The 23,637-nt window shown below is 38.1% G+C and overlaps 2 protein-coding genes across 2 annotated transcripts in view; one reads left to right on the top strand and one right to left on the bottom strand.

Annotated features, from left to right (window-relative positions):
• The window catches only part of COL4A5 (collagen type IV alpha 5 chain), a 284,616-nt gene extending 275,000 nt beyond the window's left edge, over window positions 1-9,616 (bottom strand). Inside the window, exon 1 of the mRNA XM_055337689.1 lies at window positions 9,254-9,616. Within this exon, the coding sequence (XP_055193664.1) occupies window positions 9,254-9,334 (81 nt within the window). The 5' untranslated portion in view covers window positions 9,335-9,616. The remainder of the gene's footprint in view (window positions 1-9,253) is intronic.
• A 1,296-nt stretch (window positions 9,617-10,912) lies between these two features.
• COL4A6 (collagen type IV alpha 6 chain) overlaps window positions 10,913-23,637 on the top strand; it is a 282,056-nt gene continuing 269,331 nt past the window's right edge. The window contains 2 exon segments of the mRNA XM_055337906.1: window positions 10,913-11,291; window positions 11,484-11,535. Coding sequence (XP_055193881.1) covers window positions 11,281-11,291; window positions 11,484-11,535 — 63 coding nt within the window. The 5' untranslated portion in view covers window positions 10,913-11,280.

Raw genomic sequence — 23,637 nt, 5'->3', positions numbered from 1 at the left:
ATGACTATCTTTCATACATAAAATGTTTTACTAAATCAATTAGATTGTGCAATTATGGACAGAGAAGGACCTATCCCTCATTAGCAAAGTCCTAGAGAGCTCAAAATGCAGAATACACTAAACGATATTTCCCTAGGGTCCCACTCTTTGTATCATTTCCCTCCCCAAGTTCCAAGATCTCCTTCAGTATTCCATTCATATCATATATACATGTCATATATAAGAAATATTTTATAAGAAATTTTTGAAGCAAATCGGCCAGTTCTCATAACATATAGGAAGAGTGCTATTTGACTGAATTATAAGATGATGCAAATGCCAACAGGATTTCTTATAGTCTTATTTTTGTACTCACTGTCATACAACCAATTCCATTAACCCGACTAGCATTTGTTCATAAGTGGTGCTTAAGTCTCCGGTTAATAAATAAATGTAATGTTTATATCAGATTCAGTAAAATTTTTAGAAAATGATTCAAGAACCGAATTTAGGGAAAGTTTGTTTCCTCCTAACATTTGCCTTTGGTTAGCACATAGCAACTGATTTAAGGTTCCCACTTCAACAGTGTAGCAAGTACCATCACAGACAACACTTTTGGTTAAAGACCAGCAGGAGCTGCTAAAGGAACAAAGGGCAGTTGGACCTGGATAGATTATGAAGGTAAATAAACTCAAGCATTGAGGCATAAAATGAGAATCTGGTTTGTTAAAATTAAAGGAGCCTATGTCTCAGAGATCAAACTAAAGATGCCTCTCCCAAAAACTTCAAGAATTACTGCTATTAAAAACAAATCTTTGTAATGAAGATTTAGTTAAGTGGCTGGGTGGTTCATTTATAATGTTAATTAGAGAGAATATCTTTTCAAAAATTACTTCTGTTCCATGGTTGCTACTGTCAGAAGGGGATACAGTAATGGAATCGTTAAATTTTAAGAAGAAAATCATTAGAGGATAGAACCAAATCAACCAACCAACTGGCAATCAACTGAGCATCAATCCCATAGTCACTGTACTAGATAAAAAAAATTATTAAGGTTGTCTCATAAGTACTCATACACTACTGATAGGTGTATAATTGGTAAAACCATTCTGGAAAGTAATTTGGCAAGAGCAGATCCCTATCATTCAGAAAGCTTAAAGTTCAGCTATTCAGATGCCACCTGGAAAAGCCATAATGTGTAACAGTTTGTGATTTTACAGGGAATACATTTGAATCACACAAGCTACAGGCTGGCATAAAGGCAATGATGTCTCTTAGCTAGTGAGGAAATGCAAGAAGGTAAAGTGGGAGTGGTACAAAATGGATGGGGGACCTCTGATCCCATATACACTTACAAGTTTGTTTCTCAAAAGAGGAGATGGGGGCTGGAATAGCATCACCTCAAAATGAGAAAAATAGATTAACAGTTAATGGAGGAAAGGTCCTGGAGCAACACTAAGGGAAAGATGAAAGCAAGGAACAGGACTAGACAAAGACACAGCCATTTAAGTCTAAGCATGATAGGCAGCTTTGGGGTAAGGACTGGTGAAGAGGGTGAGAAGGGAGAGCAGAAGGGGCTCCCATTTCGGATGCATTCCAAAACTCTCCTAGGGAAAGGGAAATGTCAATGGGTTTGGAGTGTATTATATCCTTGCTATTGCTAGGAAGAGGTGTTGGGGGGGGGCAGTATTCATGAAGGGCAGGCTCAACCTTCTGTCCAGGGAAGAAAAGCAGAGGAATGCATAGTTTACAAAATTAAAATTTAGGCCCTTGATGATGGATAGCCTAGGCAATTACAGTAAAGAGTTATTAAAGAATGGGCCAGTGGTGAGTGTAACTTTAAAATCAAGTCAAGTGACCAGTCACAGGAAGGGGTTATAGACAGGGCAGTGGAAATTATTCAACTTTTTCAACATGATTTTATTTTTCTATATTATCCATCATGTATGAAATAGGGACTGAGGAAAAATCTCATGAGTAGGTTCTAGAGCTAGACCATTCTGATTCAAATCTTAGCCCAATTACTTACTAATTGCATGACTTTGGACAAGTTATTTAACTACCTTGTAGACTTCAGATTCCTGAAATGGAATAGTATTATCTACCTAACAGGTATAACATAGTAACCAGTAAAAAAGTTAGTTATCATAATTAATCTGTTGATATCACCTTTCTAGATGGCAGGGTCTACTGCATATACCAAAGACTTTGAAAATACTAATGACCTTTAACCCATTAATTCCCCCAGAAAGGAGGCAGTACTAGTAGAAGAATACAAAATATGGAATAAGATTTGTTCATGGCAGTTCTTCTTACAATGACTTTGAAATTTCAAAATGCATTCTATAGGGACACCTGGCTGGCTCAGTCAGTAAGGCATGCCATTCTTGATATCGGGGTTGTGAGTTCAAGCTCCATACTAGGTACAGAGATTACTTAAAAAATCTTTAAAAATACTCAATAAGAGTAAATAAGGGAATGAAAACTAAAATAAGATAAAGACAGAGAGGGAGGCAAACCATAAGAGACTCTTAAATATAGGGGACAAACTGAGGGTTGCTGGAGGGGAAGTAGGTAGAAGGATGGGGTAATTGGGTGATGGGAGTTAAGGAGAGCACTTGATGGCATGAGCACTGGCTGTTATATGTAACTGATGAATCATTAAATTCTACCCCTGAAACTAATACTACACTATATATGAACTAACTTGAATTTAAATAAAATTTTGAAAAAAAAAGAAAAGTGAATAGGTAATTTAATTGTGGTGTGTACAAATATAAATTGTATACAGTTATGTAAAACTAGTATCTTTATTTTTTTAACATTTATTTATTTGAGAGACAGAGGGAGAGAGCAGGAGGGGCAGACGGAGAGGGAAATCCAAGCAGACATTCCACTGAGCATGAAGCCTTATGCACGGCTTGATCCCAGGACCCCAAGATCATGACCTGAGCCAAAACCAAGAGTCAGATGTTTAGCCAGCTGTACCAACAAGGTGGCCCTAAAACTAGTATCCTTAAAGAGAATTTTAATAACATGGGAAAATGCATAAGTGAAAAAAACATTAAGATATAAAACTGTATATAGAGTAATCCCAACTTTTAAAATTTTTAACCAATTTACTTTAAAAAAAAAGATACATGAGAAGGAAATTCATCAAAACAATAATCAAGGTTATTTCCATTCTGTTGATAGAACTGTGGACACATTTTTATTTTCTTCTTTATAATTTTCCGCATTTTTCAAGTTTCCAATACTGATTGTGTATTCCTTTTGCTATTGCACAAAATCAACATGTAAATTGGTTGAATGATTGAACAAATATACAATTCTTGCGTATAATCTAATAGGGAGAACAGATAAAATTCCATGAAAAAATGCTTATAAGACCAAATACAGGGACACCTGGGTAGATCAGCAGTTTAGAGCCTGCCTTCAGCCCAGGGCCCAGGGCATGATCCTGGAGTCCTGGGATCAAGTCCCACATCGCGCTCCCTGCATGGAGCCTGCTTCTCCCTCTGCCTCTCTCTCTCTCTCTCTCTCTGTCTCTTTCTCTCATGAATAAATAAATAAATAAAAATCTTTTTTTTTAAAAAAAGACCAAGTACATTTAGGTACTAGACAGGAAGAGGCTAAATATTACAAATGTTCAAAGAAGGGTAAAATCAACCACTGACATGTAACAGGGAGGCAAAGTTTCAAGAAAGACTATTCTCACTAGCATGTAAACTTCATGAAGGCAAGAAACTAGTCTTATTTGGTTTTATCCATAGTATCTACTACAAAATGATTTTGTGAAAAGCACATATCCAAGATGGTGGAAATAAAACAACACATACAATCCTTAATAACTTACAAGTGCTGAGTAACTATCTGCTGGATAAATATAAATATCACACTAAAACTGAGCAAAGATTTGGATCCACAGGATTCAAATCAAAATGAAAACATAAAATAATGGAGAGGTAAAATATGTATGTAGTGCTCAAGGGATTACAGGAAAGCTCACCTAGGCTAGCATGGAGAACATATATTGAAAAATGTAAAAAAAAAATAAGGTTGGATGGAGGGAAAGATCATGCTAGACATTGAAAATCAGAAAATTTGAGAATTAAAGCATTAAGAAAAGGCAAGTCAATAGTTTGTAATAACAGAAATGAAATCCTAAATTAATTCACTATTTGTCAAGTACTATTCTAAATGATTATAGAAGTCCTATCATTTTATCCTCAAAGCAACCTTGACATAGGTACCACCCACTCCCTTTTGCCAATAAGGGAATTAAGCTTTGAGGTTACCACTTAGTTGAAGGTGACACATCTACCAGTTAGATTCCACATCTGACTCCAGTGGCCAAGCTTTTAAAGACTCCACATAAGACCTCTCCAAGCCCACAAAACATGTCTGAGGAGGGATACCAGAAAGCAGTGATCTTCCACAATATCAAAGATGTATTTTTATTCTGTGGTCTTAGCTTTATATCAGTGATGTCAGTACGAATTCCTGGTTTTTAATACAAATATATATAAAAAGAGATTGCAAAAAATAGATATAGATGTGGGTATGCATCTGTGTATACATATGTTTCTTAATTTTGTCTGCTGAGAAGGCATAGAAACAATGACATCTCAATAGCAATGAGCACACCAAGCAACCAGACCTTTACCTCTAAATACCATTATCCAATAAAAAGAATCAGAGCTCCCTGGAGATATGGCTCATTCCAGGATTGGGGCAGGGAAAGTAGAAAACTGAGGCTAGAACATCTTGTGGTACCAGAATGTAAGAGAATGCTAAAAAAATGAGAGACACACTGAAAAGACACAGGAGCCAACTGGAAGAGACTCCGATGGGCCAAATCTGGGTTAATTTCAGCAAAAAATTAAAGTAAAAATAGCAAAATTCATTGTAACTCATAGAATAAAACAAATATCCGTAACTCCATACCACTTTAAATAACTGAATAGATAAGTAAATAGTAGAAAAGATAAAGTACTTTGTGACATAAAAGCAGAAAATGTTAAAAACTGAAAACCAACATTTAGAAATGTCACAGTAATAATTATTCAGGCCAGAATCCTCAATAAATGCTAATTTTAAGGAGGCAAAAGTGTGATGAGAAACAGGATATTTACATTGTCTCACAGTATTGCCTCATACAGTATTACAAGATCAGCTCACTTTGTAATTACAAAAAGAAAAAATAGTGACTTTATGGTGTATAAACCTGGCAGACATAACCTGAATCAATTATCAAGGTTAACTCAAGGTGAAGAATTTCATGTGTTTCATATACAGACATCAAAAGCCAAATAAAAACAGAAAAAAACATACACACTCTTACACAGTCAAAGGACATATATGTATATAAATATATGCATGAGACTAAAGTTATATAGTTGACCAAATAGAATTGGATATGATGGGTAGGTAAATTGGTAAAAACAACAAAAGTAAACTGGGCATCTTAAGCACAGTGCCACCATTTACACATATCCTGTTTTATCATAATACACATGCTAATGAAAAGATCAGTATATTTAAAATTATTATGGAAACTGACTAATTAAAAGAAGAATAAAGCCATCTTTATTCAAAATATTCATCCACCACAATTTATAGTTGTTTTATAATTCTAACTTTTTATTTTTTTAATTCTAACTTTTTATATGTGACTGTGTAAATCATACAATCTACAAGTAATTGCTTCTAGACTGCTTTTAAATTATTTCTGTATATGTAGACATATGCACAGAAATCAAACAGATCTCTATTATGATTCCGTATTCTAAATCTATTTCCATTATAGACGCTATATATCTCCAAAAAGATGCTACTTTTCTTAACATCAGCAGGAAGAGATGTAATCCATTACCATTTTCATTTCACTTCCTGTATCTCCTCCACCAAAAAAAAAAAAAAGTAGCAGAGATCCACACATTCTGAAGATCAAATAAATCTCTATAGACCACATGCAAAGGAGGTAGTATAATACAGGCATTGAGGGTAAAGAATTTGAAGTCAAACTGTCTCAATTTCCAGCTCTACAACTTAGTACCTATGTGATTTTTTGAAAGTCACTTAACCTCTATAGCTTTCTTGATCTGTAAAGCGGGGATAACAATAGTATGTATCTCATAGGTCTCTTGTGAAGATTAAATATGATAATGCACATTGCCATATTACCACAGCCCTTAGCACTTAGTAAACACTCAACAACGTATGTTATGCTCACAGTGTCAACAAAAAACTTCTTATAGAGCAGTTAATTCATAGTAGACTTCAGACGAAAAACTGTTCCTGGTAACAAAGGACACTACTACACTCAATGAGTTGTTGCCACTGGTCACAGAAAAAGATAGTACATTTAGAGAAACCTATCCACTGCACAAAAAAATCACCAACATTTGTATTGCAGGAGTAGTACAATTTTACACACCGTACCTAAATCTAAGCACATATCCTATTGACAGTAAGTGCAGGTATAATTACCTTTACATAAAAATATGTTATTTCCACCATTAGAAATGACTTTTGCAATGTAAACCTGCCTTTTTCTCTTACTGCTAACCTTTTCAGCATAAAGGTTACTCTATTCCACCTACTAAACACTCTACCTAAAGAAAAAAAATCTTCCATGTATTTGTGATATCCCAATTTGGCATGACTTCAGAGATAAATCATTTAACTATGAAAAATTAAAGCAATTTAAGTATCAATGTTCTTCCTGATATAAAAGTACCAGTACCAGACTACTTCAGTCAACCATCAGTCAACCCCACCACCATCCATTTTACTCTTCAGAAGTTCACCAATATCCCCAGCACTAATATGGAGAGAAGATACCATCCATATCTTTGAGATAATTAAAACATTTCATCTAACTAGGATATTGATATGTGAAGCAGAAAAAAACTGGCTTTCTTATAGGTACAATGTCCTAATGATAGAGAAATGGGATATAAAATGTTCTTTTAAAATTATATAGAAAGGGGGGATCCCTGGGTGGCGCAGCGGTTTGGCGCCTGCCTTTGGCCCAGGGCGAGATCCTGGAGACCCGGGATCAAATCCCACATCGGGCTCCCGGTGCATGGAGCCTGCTTCTCCCTCTGCCTATGTCTCTGCCTCTCTCTCTCTGTGTGTGTGACTATCATAAATAAAAAATTAAAAAAAATTAAAAAAATAAAATTATATAGAAAGAAAAAGGTAAAAAACTGCATGGTATGTTCTGTAACTACTTTATGAATACTCAATCATTAGAGTCCAAGAAAACAAGCTTGCTCCTACAGTTTGTCAACCTTAAAAAAGAAATCTCACTTCTAATATAAATTGATCTAATACAAGTGGATGTATGGTATTGTTATACATACCTGTATGACTGGTATCGGGTGCACATTTACTAATAGCAACATCAGAGGAAAAAAATCAGAAATATTTAATCAAACATCCACAAAACCTTTGGCCCTGTGCCAAATATAAGCAGTAAGCACCAAAAAGATGTTTTTAAAAGTAACTATTTTCAACAACACAATTGTAGTTTTATAGGGGACAGGGAGGGGATTCTATAAGCACTATTGAGTAGCAAAACCTTATTAAGATGGTCTGCATCAAAAAAAAAGCAATTATAAAAAAAGCGATTCTAAGTTATCTCTAATTTTTCAGAGGAAAAATTACAAGTGTAGTTGAAATTCATGGTTTTCCAGCAGATTTGCTATTATAAATATGTTGTGCTTAGAGTAATATGAAAGTTAGTTTTCATGCCTTGAGTACACATTTTCTAGAGGATAAAAGGACAATGTAATCTGAGGTATGCCGAGTGTATAGAGAAACCCAACAGCTAAATTAAAAGTGAACCCAGATAATCCATAACATAGCAGCTGCATGTATAAAAAATTGGTAAGTCACTCAACCACAGAAGGCCTAAGCCATGATCTCACATTAAAATGTTTTTTTTAAAGATTTTATTTATTTATTCATGAGAGACACACACACACACAGAGACAGAGACAGAAACACAGGCAAAGGGAGAAGCAGGCTCCATGCAGGGAGCCCGATGTGGGACTCGACCCCAGGATTCCAGGATCATGCCCTGGGCTGAAGGCAGGTGCCAAACTGCTGAGCCACCCAGGGATCCCCACATTAAAATGTTTTTAAAATCAACCATTATGATCACTCAAATATAACTTTTAAATCGTTTGTCCCAAACTTCACTCTTTGGAGGTTAAGTGAAATGAAGGATGATGGGTTTCAGGCTGGAGAATATTTTAACAAGGCCATTTTCCTTTACATCTGCCTCATCCCCAGAAAGATAGTGAGTGGGACTACCCAGAGATCCTTTGGCATTTTACTGTACATTCCTAAAACTGAGTGGAACTTTTTGCTCTGTCATGTCACAGGTGCATCCTCCTTCCACTGTCCTTTAAATCAGTACACTCAATCTCCTTTCAAAACAGAGAATTCTTTTCTTTTCAATAGGTAATGGGCATATTCTCAATTTGTTTAGGTGCCTTAACAAGTTTCTTAAAAAAAAAAAAGTAAACAACAAGTACCCAGAAGTTTCAAAGGAAGAAAGAAAGAAGGAAAGCTGCAGAAAACCTGAACCTGAGGCCATCAGTCTTTACCTGCTTCTTTGTTGTTACCTGATCATTTGCCATTAAGGATGTCAAAAGGGGGACACAGTGTCTACACAGGTTTTAGTGTCAAGAGGTGGGCTCCTGTGGCTTGATGAAGGGGCAAAAGGGAAGCACTTCACGGGCGCGCCCCACTTTGATGTAAGCTGGATTTCGAAAAAGACAAAATAGTAAACTACAGGCCAGCTTTAAAGAGTGCGTGGGTTGGGTACAGCTAGTGTAAAGGTTAGCCGGCAGGCAAGGGAAACCATACGAGGGCGGAGGCTGGGAAGGAAAAGTTTCAAACACCCTCGGGGGCCTAGCGATTTACCAGCGTGCGGTCCCCCACCCAGGCTCTGCTCTGGCCCCCAGAGCAGGAAGTTGCTGGAAAGCAAGCAGCCCTATTTTTAAACGTACACCTCTCCCTTGGGCTGGAGAAGGCTTGAGTTACCAGAGTTGTAAATAATGTTTCTTCCTAAGCAAGTGAGGGCAGATTGGAATTCTCTAGCCAAGGCCGAGGAGAGAGGAAGGTAAAGGGACAAAAAAAAAAAAATTAAATTTAAATCTAAAAAAATTTTTAAGAAGTAATTTCTGCCCTGAGAGTGAGGTGACTGGGGGGAGGGGGGGGAGGAGCGGGAGAGAGGTGGGAAGAAGGAAGGACTTACCGCAGCCTCTGCGGGCTGCCCCCAAAGACTCAGGGCCAGTAAGAACCAGCCGGCAGCCAGGCTGACTCCACGCAGTTTCATTCTTCTCCGGCTCCCGCAGCTCCTTCAGCACCCGCACGAGACCTCTGGCTAGGTCTGACCAACTGACATAATCTTGAGTTTGTGGGGAGAGAGCTAGAAGCAGAGAGGAGCAGCGAGGGTGTCCCAATTGTGCCCGTCGGCTTAGGTGAGGAGAAAGCTTTTTAAGAGTGGAGGGGGTGGGGAATAAAAAAGGAGACGCTCTCCTTCCCTCCCTCCTCCCCTACCCAAAGCCAGTCTCTCGGGAGCACTTTTCCCTTCTGTCTGAACTTGCAAACTTTTTCCTCACTCCAAGTCGCACAGCTCAACTCTCCGCCCTCTCTCCTCCCGCACCGCCCCCTCCCCACCAGCACTTTTGAGGATCACTCCGCCACCGCTTCAGACTGCACCAGCAACCTGCGAGGGAGTGACGCTCAGTTATTTGGGGGAGGGAAACTTCCAGATCAGTTGGCTGAGCACTCTGACTCCAATCGGGAAGCTTTTCTATTCGTTCACTTTCACCTTCCATTGGCATACTCTTCCCTGCCCAGTCCCACTCTCATTGGTGAGAGCACCAAAGCCAATTACAAATAGACCTGAGCTGGAACTATTTTTTTAGCGGATGGGTCTTAGAAGAACTGAGAGTTTTTATTATTAATGGTTAGAAACAAATTTTGGTCGCCACTTCCTGGGCTGCTGGTGTGCTTTCCACCCACCTGGTCGCAGGACAGTTTCTACATACGGTAGAATGTGTGAATATGTTAGAACTGTAGAAATATATTTATGTAATTAAATATATTCTTGCAACCGAAGAATTAAGAAAATGAACCTAATTGTGTGTATATGAAAACTTGATGCGTGTTATAAACGTCTAAAATTGAGAAACATTCAGTAGATACTGCAATTATTATGTTGTTGCATGTTATTGTAATACAGTCACATCTTTTTATTTAACTACATTGCTAAATGCTATGATTTTTACTTTTTATATTGAACTAATGTAAAAGATACTGACTCTCTTTACAGTTGCGTTTCAGAAGGATTTAAATAACTTTCGCGCAGTTTTTAAAACTGACACACACACCGAATTGGAAACATATATATAGAGTTAAGAGCAGTTGAATTGATGTTTCCGAAATAAAGTAGACTTGAGCATTACTTTGGTAATCCTGATTCAAAGATCTGTTAAAGTACTAACAGGCCAGAAAATACTTTGTGTGGACTCCTTGGAGGGTCTGCCAGGAATTTGCTCAAGATTTCTTCACAACATTTCTCTTATTTCAGACTCGAATCTGCCACTTAGGCTTTCAAGGCTTTGGACCTATTCATGGGGGCCTACTTATCCATAGATTCTACTCAATTTTGGGTAGATTTAACACTCCAGAAGCCACCACCACCAGCAGCACCCCCAAGAGCTGAATATACATACAATCAATTGGAGTAAGTGTTGTATGCATTTGGGCTAGCGTGCATGGGCACTTTGGGGCCCATCTGCAGGAGTCCTATGCCCTAAATCTATTTATGTGTAATAGTTAACAGTGGTTCATGGAAGCTGCATAGTTGCTTAGAACTTAGTGTATAGGTCTCTATGGGTCTGCGCTTGAAGCTTTGGAGATGCGTGGGAACGTTACGTATAGAGGTGCCTGAAAGTGAGAAAGACGCCGGGCAGCCCAAGGTAGGGGGGATGATTGACGGCAGACAGCCCCGCCCCTTTCCCCTCCATTCCTTCCTCTCCTAGTGTAGGGAACTATCTTTTGAGTGCGACAAGTTGTAGCGGGCACCGCTGTTTTCCTTTGGGGCACTTTTATCTAGAAGCTGAGTTAGTTTCTTCCAAAATGAGCCACTTCGCCCCCCTGGCCCGTCCTCCTGAATAAGGAAGCAACCGCCAAGCATCAGCGGAGCCCTGATGAGCCTGGGCTGTGAAGCCGCTTAGCTGTCTCCCGGGACCCAGCTCCGGAGGAGCCGCAAGCATGCACCCTGGGTGAGCTGTTGCTGCGCTGAGTTCTCCTCCCTCTTTCCTACTTTGAGCTACTTTGCCTACCGGGACTATACTATATGTCTTTGCAGAGAAAGTGGGGGCGGGGCAGGCAGCAAAAAGGGGTCGGGGACTATGGACATAGGAGGACCCCGGAACCTAGAGAGCCCATGTTACTCACCCTTCCTCCTGTTTCAGGTTGTGGCTGCTCCTGGTTACGTTGTGCCTGACTGAGGAACTGGCAGGAGCCGTGAGTCTCTTTTCCGATCCCTCTCCCCCCTCCTCCCTTGAACCCCCTCTTCACTCCAGCTCCTGTGTTTGTGTTAGGGGGTTGCGGAAGGTTGCAGTGTGAAACAGAGCTCCCATCACTCTCCTTTATAGTGGGAGTTAATGGGGTTCTTAGAGAGGGATAGCACAGTGTCACGCTTATGCCTTGGTGACTCAGGCATCTTCTGCCACAAAACTTCCTAATGCGTGGGGAAAATAAAAGTAGAAGACACAAGAGGCAGGCACACATATTTGAGCCTCTTCCCAGATGACTTAAGATAACTGACATATGATGCCTTTCTCAGCATCTATCTCCAAGGCAGAAGAAATGTGAGTTTGCCTGGTCTACATGAACATGAATTGGCACACAAGTTTGAGAGTGGGAGGAGAGCACAAGGAGTGGGACTTGAAAGTGCCAGGAAAGATATGGAAGTTAAACTTAAGTATTTGCTTGGGAGTCCTTTGATAGTACCAGATGACAGCATCTAGACTCTAACTACCTGAACAGAATAATACCACATGATGATGTTCAATTTCTATCTGCTGTTACCTCTCACGGGTTTTCTGTGTCATCAGAAAGTTAAAAGGTAGGGATCCCTGGGTGGGGCAGCGGTTTGGCGCCTGCCTTTGGCCCAGGGCGCGATCCTGGAGACCCGGGATCGAGTCCCATGCACCGGGATCGAATCCCACGTCGGGCTCCCGGTGCATGGAGCCTGCTTCTCCCTCTGCCTATGTCTCTGCCCCTCTCTCTGTGTGTGTGTGACTATCATAAATAAATAAAAATTAAAAAAAGAAAGTTAAAAGGTAATGTTTAGAATAGAAAAAAATATTTGAAAGTTAACGTTTTATAGGCTGCTTAGATATCATCCATCAAATCAGCTAGGGACTGCAGGCAAAGGAATTTCTGTAGACATTTGGTCAAGAAAAGTTTAATGGACCCCAGAGAGTAAAGACATCTCCAGTGTAATTACGAGGATACTTTACCAAAGTTGGGATGACCCGAATAATCAGAGATAGTGCAGTTTTCCAGTCTCACTAGCTACTTATGCTGGCAGAAATAAAGTTAACCGCTGAATTCATACATGAAGTTGTTTGACTATTGAGTCCTATTTCACTGCTCTATTTAATAAACTGTTAATAGCCAGGGTCACGCTCCCTATAGATGACAGATTAATATATATTCCAAATATTTACCTTGTGGGTTTGACTATTTAAAATGATTGGCTGTATTTCAAATACTTAAATATTTTAAATACTATTTATAGCCATACTTAATTCAACCCAATAAAATCAGCTAATATGTTTATTGGGGGAGGGGGGCGGATTACTTTGTCCTGGCAGATATCTTTAAGAACATGTCAGAATGAAGTGAAATGATTTATCTTGTGAAAAGAAAATGATGCCAGAATACTTGGCTTTTAACATATTGTGACACCCTCTACCAGCTCCCCAACTCAGGACATCAGCTCTTATGTAAGTAAATTCTAGACTTTGTCAACAGGATTATTGATCTAGGGTTCTGTGCACTTCTCTGATTCCCCCAGTACACGAGTTTAGTTATGTGTTACCTGGAGGCTTAATACTGCATTTATTGGAAATGCCAGGTTTTGATTAGTTAACAATTTGTCTGGGAATCTTGCCACTTGTAAAAATGTTATGCTTGGGCAGCATACCCTCCAGCAAAACCTTTATTTTCAGACTCTAGATGATTGTATTCAGTGTACTTTTGGGGAAAAGCATTAACAAATCATTCTAGATGGCTAGAGACTTCCCAAACACTGCATCTTATCACTTGATATCCTTAAAAGTCACTGGAGGATTGTGCTTTAATTCTTAGAAGTATTGAAGTGTGTCTCCAAAATCAAGCACTGCTTTGGTCTGTGGATTTCAGATTCTGTCTCATTGTTTTACGATTTCACCTGCTATGTCAGTGTGAGTGACCTTGGTAAGACTAAAATAAACCTTGAACTACACTGACAATATTTTTTACCTTATTTACATCCAGAGCTGCTTCATTCACTGTTACTTGTGAATATTTGGCAGTGTAAAGCTTTTTTTTTTTTTCATTTTGGAGAAAATGGCAAAAAAGAGGAGTACCACAGAATAAGATCTCAAAAGGTGACTTTTTTCTAAGAATTTTATTTTTATTTATCCATGAAAGACAGAGAGAGAGAGAGAGAGGCAGAGACACAGGCAGAGGGAGAAGCAGGTTCCATGCAGGGAGCCCAACATGGGACTCCATCCTGGGCCTCCAGGATCAGGCCCTAGGCTGAAAGGCGGGGCTAAACCGCTGAGCCACCTGGGCTGCCCCAAAAGGTGACTTTTTTGAAGGGAAGTTTTTTGTTCCCATTTACTCTTTGTAGTGGATTCTCATATATATTGGATGGTTCTCATCTCCTCCCAGTTCCAGTTTATCCTCTGGTTTGTAATGTTTTTCACCTTTCAAATGGTTTTAGTTCTTTTAATTCTCTGTACCTTGTTTAACTAATATTAATGAAAAATAACTTACAAATAGATTTACAAGGAGCTAGGTTGTGCTTCTCTATAAGAAAGTTTGTTTGCGGGCAGCCCGGGTGGCTCAGCAGTTTAGCGCCACCTTCAGCCCAGGTCGTGATCCTGGAGACCCGGGATCCAGTACCACATCGGGCTCCCTGCATGGAGCCTGCTTCTCCCTCTGCCTGTGTCTCTGTGTCTTCCATGAATAAATAAATAAAATCTTAAAAAAAAAGAAAGTTTGTTTGCTGTGAGAGCTTGGATGCCAATAATAGAATATTGGTGAGCATTTGAGATGGGGTCTTTTAGGTGCTTTTGATTGTTCTTTGTCAGAGTTTATAAAGCAGTGCTATTCAAAGGGATGGGAAGCTAAATGTCAAAATCTGGGATTAAAGAATGAGTTTCCATTAAATTTCTTTTAAAAGAGTGATGATCTTCTTTGAGGTAAACTACTTGCACAATTTATCTGAATGAGATAGAACCTAGGATTTCAGAATATCCATAATCGTTTTTGGTTATTAAGTGCCTGAGACACAGCACACAAAGATTTATTTAAACATAGTCTCTAACTCTCTAGGATGTTACTTTCTCAGACAATGATCATTATGTTCCTTAAAAGATAAGATACCTAATGATAAATTACTATCTGTATGTGTCTGCATTGTGTTAAAGTAAAAACTAGAAAGATTTGTATATCACCATGGGCCAACATGTCTAGCAGTTAAAATATGTGACCAAAGTAGTCAGGGTCCTTATTTTTTCTTCCCACTTTGCCCCTAATCTACTTTCATGAAACTTCTAATACAACTAAGCATCATTAAAGCCAAAGCCCAGCAAGAGTTATGTGGGTGGAGAAGAGGCAAAAGGGAGAAAATATATGTCTGGTTATCACGTTCTGTAAAGAGCATACATAAAATGCCTTAGCCGTATTCATATCAAAGTCTGATTGAAATACAAACTTCTTTCCTTAAAGTTGTAATTTGCTCAAGTTGGTCCTTTCCACTGTGATATTCAGTCCTAATTACAGCCATCGAAGTATGAATAGAGTGTTCGAGTTTATCAGAGATGGAAAAAGTTTCTTCCTACTCTAAGGATCAAGAGGAGTATTTGCCTTGTTTAGGGCTGTGTCTCTAATAATTCTTTCTCTTTTTTTGAAAAACAACTTTATTGAGATACAATTTAAATACCGTAAACTCACCCATTTTATGTATACAAGTCTATGATTTTTAATAAATTTACCAAGTTGTGCAACTGTCACCATATCCAGCTTTAGAACATTTTCATCACCCCAGTAAGATCCTTCATATCCAGTCACAGTTAATCCTCATTCCCACCCTTAACCCCAAACAAACATAAATCTACTTTTATACCTCTATAGATTTGTCTTTTCTGGGCATTACATATAAATAGAATAGGATTATATAATATGTGATCTTTTGTGTTTGGCACCTTTTACTTAGAATAATGTTTTTGAAGTTCATTCGTGTTGTAGCATGCATCAGTATTTTACTCTATTGGTATTGGCTTTTAATATTGGTATTCCATTATGTATATACCCCATTTTTTGTACATTTACCAGTAATGGACATTGGGTTCTTTCCACTTTTTGGCTATTATGAATAATGCTATTTTGAACATTAACATGCAGATCTTTGTGTGGACATACAATTTATTTTTCTTGAGGAGATATATACAAATGGAATTGCTAGGTCATATGAAAAATTTATATATGTTTATTTAAATCTTTTGCCCATTTTAAGATTGGCTTGTCTCCTTCTTATTGAGTTGGGTTTTTTTTGTTTTTTTCTTCTTCTTATTGAGTTGTAAGAGTTCTTTGTACATACTGTATACAAGTCCTTTGCCATACATTACAACTTGCAAATATTTTCTCCCAAGCTGTAGCTGATGCCTGGTCTTTTCATTTTCTTAATATGAAATTTTAAAGTAGTCTTCTGCTTTGCATGCTAGCAAATGTCCTATATCAGTTAGCTATGAATAATCACAATATATAGCATATGTTGTGTGTATACAGACTATATTATCTTGGGATGACTAAGAATACTGATCCATATGTATGAGTATATCATCAAATGAATCTTCAAATGGCTACATAAGTGGATAACACTTAGATGATAATGTAGCTACATTATTGACAGGTCAAATACAAACATATTTTGAAACAGGAGAGGAGGGGAAGTAGATATTATTTAATATGCTACTAAAGAAGGAGATATATAATTCCATATCACAAATTTGTTTTATTATATGTCCTGATGATTATATTTCTTTTTTTGATGATTATATTTCAATATAATTCATTTCCACTGTAATCCTATGTATTCTATTGGATACATTAAAAAATATTATTCTGAAAAGGAGTCCATAGGCTTCACTAGACTGCCAAAGTAATCTGTGACATTAAAAAAAACCCTAGTTATAGTGTTGGATATTATTTTATTTTTTATTTTTATTTTTTAAAGATTTTATTTATTTATTCATAGAGATGCAGAGAGAGAGAGGCGGAGACACAGGCAGAGGGAGAAGCAGGCTCCATGCAGAGAGCCTGACATGGGACTCGATCCAGGGTCTCCAGGATCCTGCCCTGGGCTGCAGGCGGCGCTAAACCACTGCACCACCAGGGCTGCCCAGTGTTGGATTTTAGAATAAACAAGTTGTCACTTTCTAAGGCTTTTTCAGGGATGAGGGCATTTGTATTGACTATGAATACCAATAGTCTGTTAGATTTTAGGTACATTATGGAGTCTCCAGCAAATATTCCCTTAGGTACTATAATCTTATAATCAAGCCAGATCACAGGAGCTAAGTATGCTATTTCCCTAATGACTTCATTAATATAAGAATGAAACAATTCAACATCATCTTGTAAGTCCTTGCCAGAGTAATTAGGCAAAAAAAAAGAAATAAAGGCATCCAAAATGGAGAGGAAGAAGTAAAACTGTCACTATTTATAGATGACATGATGATATATGTAGACCCTAAAGACTCAATCAAAAAACTGTTAGAACTAATGAATTCAGTAAAGTTGCAGGATACAAAATTAATACACAAAAGTATGTTGCATTCCTTTACACTATTAATGAACTATCAGAAAGAGAAATTAAGAGAACAATCCCATTTACAAATACATCAAACAGAGTCAAATACCATGGAATAAGTTTAACCAAGGTGAAAGACCTGTCCATTGAAAACAAGACATTAGGGATCCCTGGGTGACTCAGGGGTTTAGTGCCTGCCTTCACGCCCAGGGTGTGATCCTGGAGTCCTGGAATGGGGTCCCACATCGGGCTCCCTGCATGGAGCCTGCTTCTCCCTCTGCCTGTGTCTCTGCCTCTCTGCCTCTCTGTGTCTCTCATGAATAAATAAATAAAATCTTAAAAAAAAAAGAAAACAAGACATTAAAGAAATTGAATAAGACACAAATAAATGGAAACATATTCAGTGCTCATGGATTGAAAATAATTATTATTGTTAGAATTTCCATACTATCCAAACAATATGCAGATTCCATGCAATCTCTATCAATATTCAGTGGTATTTTTCACAGAAATAGTACAAACAATTCTAAAATTTGTATAGAACCACAAATGACCTCAAATAGTCAAAGCGATCTCAAGAAAAAAGAACAAAGCTGGAGGCATCACATGCCCTGATTTCAAATTATATTATAGAACTCTAGTAATTAAAACAGTATGGTATTGTCATAAAAAACACGTAGATCAATGGAGAGCCCAGAAATAAACTCACACATATATGGCCAATTAATCTCTGACAGAGGAGGCAAGAATATACAATGGGGAAAGGACAGTCTCTTCAATAAATGGTATTAGAAAAATTGGACAGCCACATGCAAAAGAATGGAACTAGATCAATATCTTAGACCATTCACACAGATTAGTTCAAAATGAATTGAACACTTAAATATAAGACTTGAAACCATTAAACTCCTAGAAGAAAACACAGGCAGTAAGTTCCTTGGCATAACTTTTAGAGATGATTGTTTGCATCTGACATTAAAAATAAACAAGTGGGACTACATCAAACAAAAAAGCTTCTGCACAACAAAAGAAACCATCAATGAAATGAAGATGTACCTTACTGAATGGGAGAAAATAATTTCAAGTCATACATACAATACTAATATCCAAAAAAATACAAAGAACTCATACAACTCAATAGCAAAAAAAAAAAAAGCAAAAAACAAGCAATCCTATTTAAAAACTGGACAGAGGATCCAAATAGACATTTTTCAAAAGAAGACAGATGGCCAACAAGTACATACAAAGGTGCCCAGTATCATTAAACATCAGAGAAATGCAAATTCAAACCACAAAGAAATATCACTGCACACCTGTTAGAATAGCTAGTATCAAAAAGACAAGAGATAACAAGTGCTGACAAAGGTGTGGAGAAAAGAAAATCCATGTGCAACATTAGTAGGAATGTAAATTGGTGTGACTACTATGGAAAACAGTATGGAAGTTCCTCACAAAATTAAAAATAGAACCACCATGTGATCCAGGAATTCTACTTCCGGGTATTTACCTGAAGGAAATGAAAACACAAATTTGAAAAAACATATATACCCTCATAGTCACTGCAGCATTATTTACCATGGCCAAGACGTGCAAACTACTTAATTATCCATTGATTCTGAGTGGATAAAGAATTTGTAGTGTGTATATATATCTACAATGGAATATCATTCAGCCAAAAAGAATGAAATTTTGCCATTTGCAACAACATGGATGGAACTCAAGGACATTATGTTAAATGAAATAAGTCAGACAGAGAGAGACAGATATAATATGATCTATCTTATTATATGTGGAACCTAAAAAAAGAAAAACCAAGCTCATAGATAGAGATCAGATCAGTGATTTCAAGAGGCATGGAGTAGGGGGTGGGAGGAATGGGTGAACTGGGTTTTTTTTTTTTTAGTTTAAATAAATTGAATCAAAATTTTTAAAAGAATGAAGCAAATAGATTGACACCAATTATCAATACGTGTTGGTTTTCACTTGCCTCGATTATGGAGCTATTTCCATAATTTCACCCACCATGCTTGGAGTACAGACTTGTCCTATCCTCTATAGATGACAGGACATGCACATGTAGAAAGAATGTATTAGGAAAGGGCCATACTGTATTAAACTATCCGGTCCTTTTAAGCTGACTAAGTGTCCCAGTGAGGTAGATCATAGGGCTCTAACTTGTTTTAAGATCTAATTAAGGGCAGCCCAGGTGGCTCAGCCCTTTAGCACCGCCTTCAGCCCACGGTGTGATCCTGGGGATCTGGGATTGAGCCCCATGTTGGGCTCCCTGCATGGAGCCTGCTTCTTGCTCTGCCTGTGTCTCTGACTCTCTCTCTCTCTCTCTCTCTCTCTCTCTCTCTCTGTCTGTCTCTCGTGAATAAATAAATAAAATCTTTAAAAAAGAAATAAATAAAATAAAATCTAATTAAATGTACATAAAAGGAAAAGCGTGCTCAAAGGAAAATAGTGATGGGAAAATTAGCTAAGAGCAATTATCCACTCTCTTACCATCCATCTTTAATTGATCCCTCTCCTTCTTTTCTGCTCTACAAACAATAGTAAAGTCTCCTCCATTATAAAAACAAGTAATAATAAAAAACCATAGCTTTTTTCTCCATAACTCTAACCGCCTCCATCCTATTACCATCAAATTCCTGCTCATTGTCTACTCTTCTTCAACAACCATTTACCCTTAGGGGTAAAGCCTATTACAGTCTAGACTGAGACTACTCTCCAAAATTGCCCCCCTTCAAGTTACTAATGGCTTCCTAACTACCAAGCAGAATGGATTCCTTTCATTTTATCTGACTTACGTATTGGGGTTATCCCCCATTTTATTGAGAAATAACTGACCTATATCATTGTATAACTTTAAGACATACAGCATGATGGCTTGATTTATATATGTTGCAAAATGATTACCACAATACATTTAGCATCTTCTCATATAGATACAATTGAAAAAAATTAAAAAGGTAAAAAAGAAAAATTTCTCCTGATGATAACTCTTAGGATTTATTCTATTAACACCTTTCCTATATACCATTCAGCAGTGTTAGCTGGAGTCATCATGTTGTACATTACATCCGTAGTACCGATTCACCTTATAAGTGAAATTTCGTGCCTTTGAAACACCTTCCTCCAATTCTCCCTCCTCCCATCCTCCACCTCTGGTAACCACAATTCTGATCCCTCTACTGCAGTGTTTTGCATTTTCCAATCATTCTGAAACTACCTTTCCTTCTTTGACTTTCAAGACATTGTGTCTCATTGTTGCTCCTAATACTTCTCTGAAATTTTTATTTTATTCATCCAACATTTATTTATTGAGCAAACACTGTATTCTAAATAGTATGCCAGACTCTGTTGACACAGTGGTGAACAAGGCAAGTATGATCTTTGATGTCATGGAGCTTATAAACTTCATTACTCCCTGGTCCTAAAATGGTGCTTTATTTCTCAGCATTTTATACTTTGCCTTCTTCTTGCCTCAACAGTTTTTAACTATGACTCCTATACATTGATGTATAGTACAATTTATATTTCCAGCCCAGACATGTCTTTTGAATTCCAAACCTATATTTCCAATTACCTAGTCAGCGGGGATCTCAATTAGTTGATACATACAATGATACATACAAAGCATTTAAAACAATGCCTGCGGGTGCCTGGGTGGCTCTGCTGGTTAAGCATGGACTCTTGATTTTGGCTTGGGTCATGATCTCAGGGTAATGCGATGGAGCCCCATGTCCGGCACTGTGCTGCTGATGGAGCCTACTTAGGATTCTCTCTTTCCCTCTCCCTCTGCCCCTCCCCTAGCACTCGCTCACTCTATAGGTCTTTCTCTCTCTCTCAATTTAATTTATTTAAAAATATATATAAAACAATACCTGGAGCACTCAATCAATGCCAGCTATTATTATTTTGTATTGCCCCAAATACAATGTGTCTAAAAATGAAACTGATTTCTAATCCTTTCCATGACACTCCAACTTCCTGCTCTCATTTTTTAATCTTTGTTAAATATCACCATCTACCAAGTTTCAAGCAAGAAACTATAAAATCAGCCACTAATTCTCACTATTTCCATCCTTCTCAGCAAGCTCAATTAGTTTTACCAAAAATCTGTGGAATCTAGATTGGTTCCAAACCTCATAATCATATATCAATAGCCTCTTAACTAGTTTGTCTACCTCCTGACTCCATTCTAATCTCTACTCTGCCACCAGAGTTATTTTACTAGCAGTAAATCCAATTATATTATCTCCTGATTTCAAACCTTTGTTGGTTTCTTGTTTCTTCCAGTATGAAAGTACATACTCCTTAGCTTGGCACAATTAAGGGCCTTAATTATCTTGCCCCAACTACCTTTCCAGCCTCATGTCCATGTGTTTTTTTCCTGTCAACCTTCCTTCTCAAGCTCATAGTGTACAATACACTTCATTCAGATTGGACATCTCTCCATTTCCAAACTACCTTATGTTCTTTACTATCTCTTTGCATTTGCTTATGTGTCCTCCTTATCTGGAATGTCTCTCTCCAGTATTTACACTCCTCTACCTAGTGAATTCCTACTCAATCTTTAATACCCAGATAAAATGTTATTTCTTCAGGAAACCATCCCAGACCTCTTCAGAAAGAATTCATTCTTCCTTAACCTGTGATTCCAAGTTTCTTTGGGCCTGCCATTTCCATGTAGCACCTGCCATGTCCATGTAGTCATGAACATTTTGTGCTTATATGTCTGTGTTACCCTCTTCAGCCTTGTACATACAATGTCCAGGATATGGCCATGCACATAGTAGGTGATCAACAGACGACTTCTGAACGAATAAGCAGATTTATTCCTAGTGCCCTGCAACAACTGCCTTTTTCTTGTCTATCTTAACAATTACTAATATCAATTCTAATAACAACTGCTTTGATGGCAAAATAACAAACTTCTTCCATGGCATAATGTTTGAGAGAATGGACTCCAGAATCAGACTTTTGCTTGAATGCTGTCTCTGCTCTCTGACACTTCCTAGCTGTGTGACTTAAGGCAACTCATTTTACCTTTTATTTTTAATTTTTTTATTGGAGTTCAGTTTCCCAACATATAGCATATCACCCAGTGCTCATTCTGCCAAGTGCCCCCCTCAGTGCCCATCACCCAGTCACCCCAACACCCCACCCACCTCCCTTTCCACTACCCCTTGTTCATTTCCCAGAGTTAGGGGTCTCTCATGTTTTGTCACGCTCACTGATATTTTCACTCATTTTCTCTCCTTTATTCCCTTTCACTAAGTTTTATATTCCCCAAATGAATGAGACCATATAATGTTTGTCCTTCTCCAACTGACTTTTTTCACTCAGCATAATACCCTCCAGTTCCATCCACGTCGAAGCAAATGGTGAGTATTTGTCGTTTCTAATGGCTGAGTAATATTCCATTGTATACAAGACCACATCTTCTTTATCCATTCATCTTTCGATGGACACCGAGGCTCCTTCCACAGTTTGGCTATTGTGGACATTGCTGCTATAAACATTGAGGTGCAGGTGTTCCAGCGTTTCACTGCATCTGAATCTTTGGGGTAAAGTCCCAGCAGTGCAATTGCTGGGTTGTAGGGCAGTTCTATTTTTAACTCTTTGAGGAACCTCCACACAATTTTCCAGAGTGGCTGTACCAGTTCACATTCCCACCAACAGTGCAAGAGGGTTCCCCTTTCTCCACATCCTCTCCAACATTTGTTGTTGCCTGCCTTGTTAATTTTCACCATTCTCACTGGTGTGAGGTGGTATTTCATTGTGGTTTTGATTTGTATTTCCCTGATGGCAAGTGATGCAGAGCATTTTCTCATGTGCTTATTGGCCATGTCTATGTCTTCCTCTGTGAGAATTCTGTTCATGTCTTTTGCCCATTTCATGATTGGATTGTTTGTTTCTTGGGTGTTGAGTTTCATAAGTTCTTTATAGATCTTGGAAACTAGCCCTTTATCTGATAGGTCATTTGCAAATATCTTCTCCCATTCTGTAGGTTGTCTTTTAGTTTTGTTGACTGTTTCTTTTGCTGTGCAAAAGCTTCTTATCTTGATGAAGTCCCAATAGTTCATTTTTGCTTTTGTTTCCCTTGCCTTCATGGATTTATCATGCAAGAAGTTACTGTGGCCCAGTTCAAAAAGGGTGTTGCCTGTGTTCTCCTCTAGGATTTTGATGGAATCTTGTCTCACATTTAGATCTTTCATCCATTTTGAGTTTATCTCTGTGTATGGTGTAAGAGAATGGTCTAGTTTCATTCTTCTGCATATGGCTGTCCAATTTTCCCAGCACCATTTATTGAAGAGGCTGTCCTTTTTCCAGTGGATAGTCTCTCCTCCTTTGTCAAATATTAGTTGACCATAAAGTTGAGGGTCCACTTCTGGGTTCTCTATTCTGTTCCATTGATCTACGTGTCTGTTTTTGTGCCAGTACCACACTGTCTTGATGACCACAGCTTTGTAGTACAACCTGAAATCCGGCATTGTGATGCCCCCAGCTATGGTTTTCTTTCTCAATAT

This window comes from Nyctereutes procyonoides, unplaced genomic scaffold (assembly GCF_905146905.1).
Source record: "Nyctereutes procyonoides isolate TBG_1078 unplaced genomic scaffold, NYPRO_anot_genome, whole genome shotgun sequence".
Taxonomy (NCBI): domain Eukaryota; kingdom Metazoa; phylum Chordata; class Mammalia; order Carnivora; family Canidae; genus Nyctereutes; species Nyctereutes procyonoides.
This window is presented reverse-complemented; position numbering and strand designations above follow the sequence as displayed.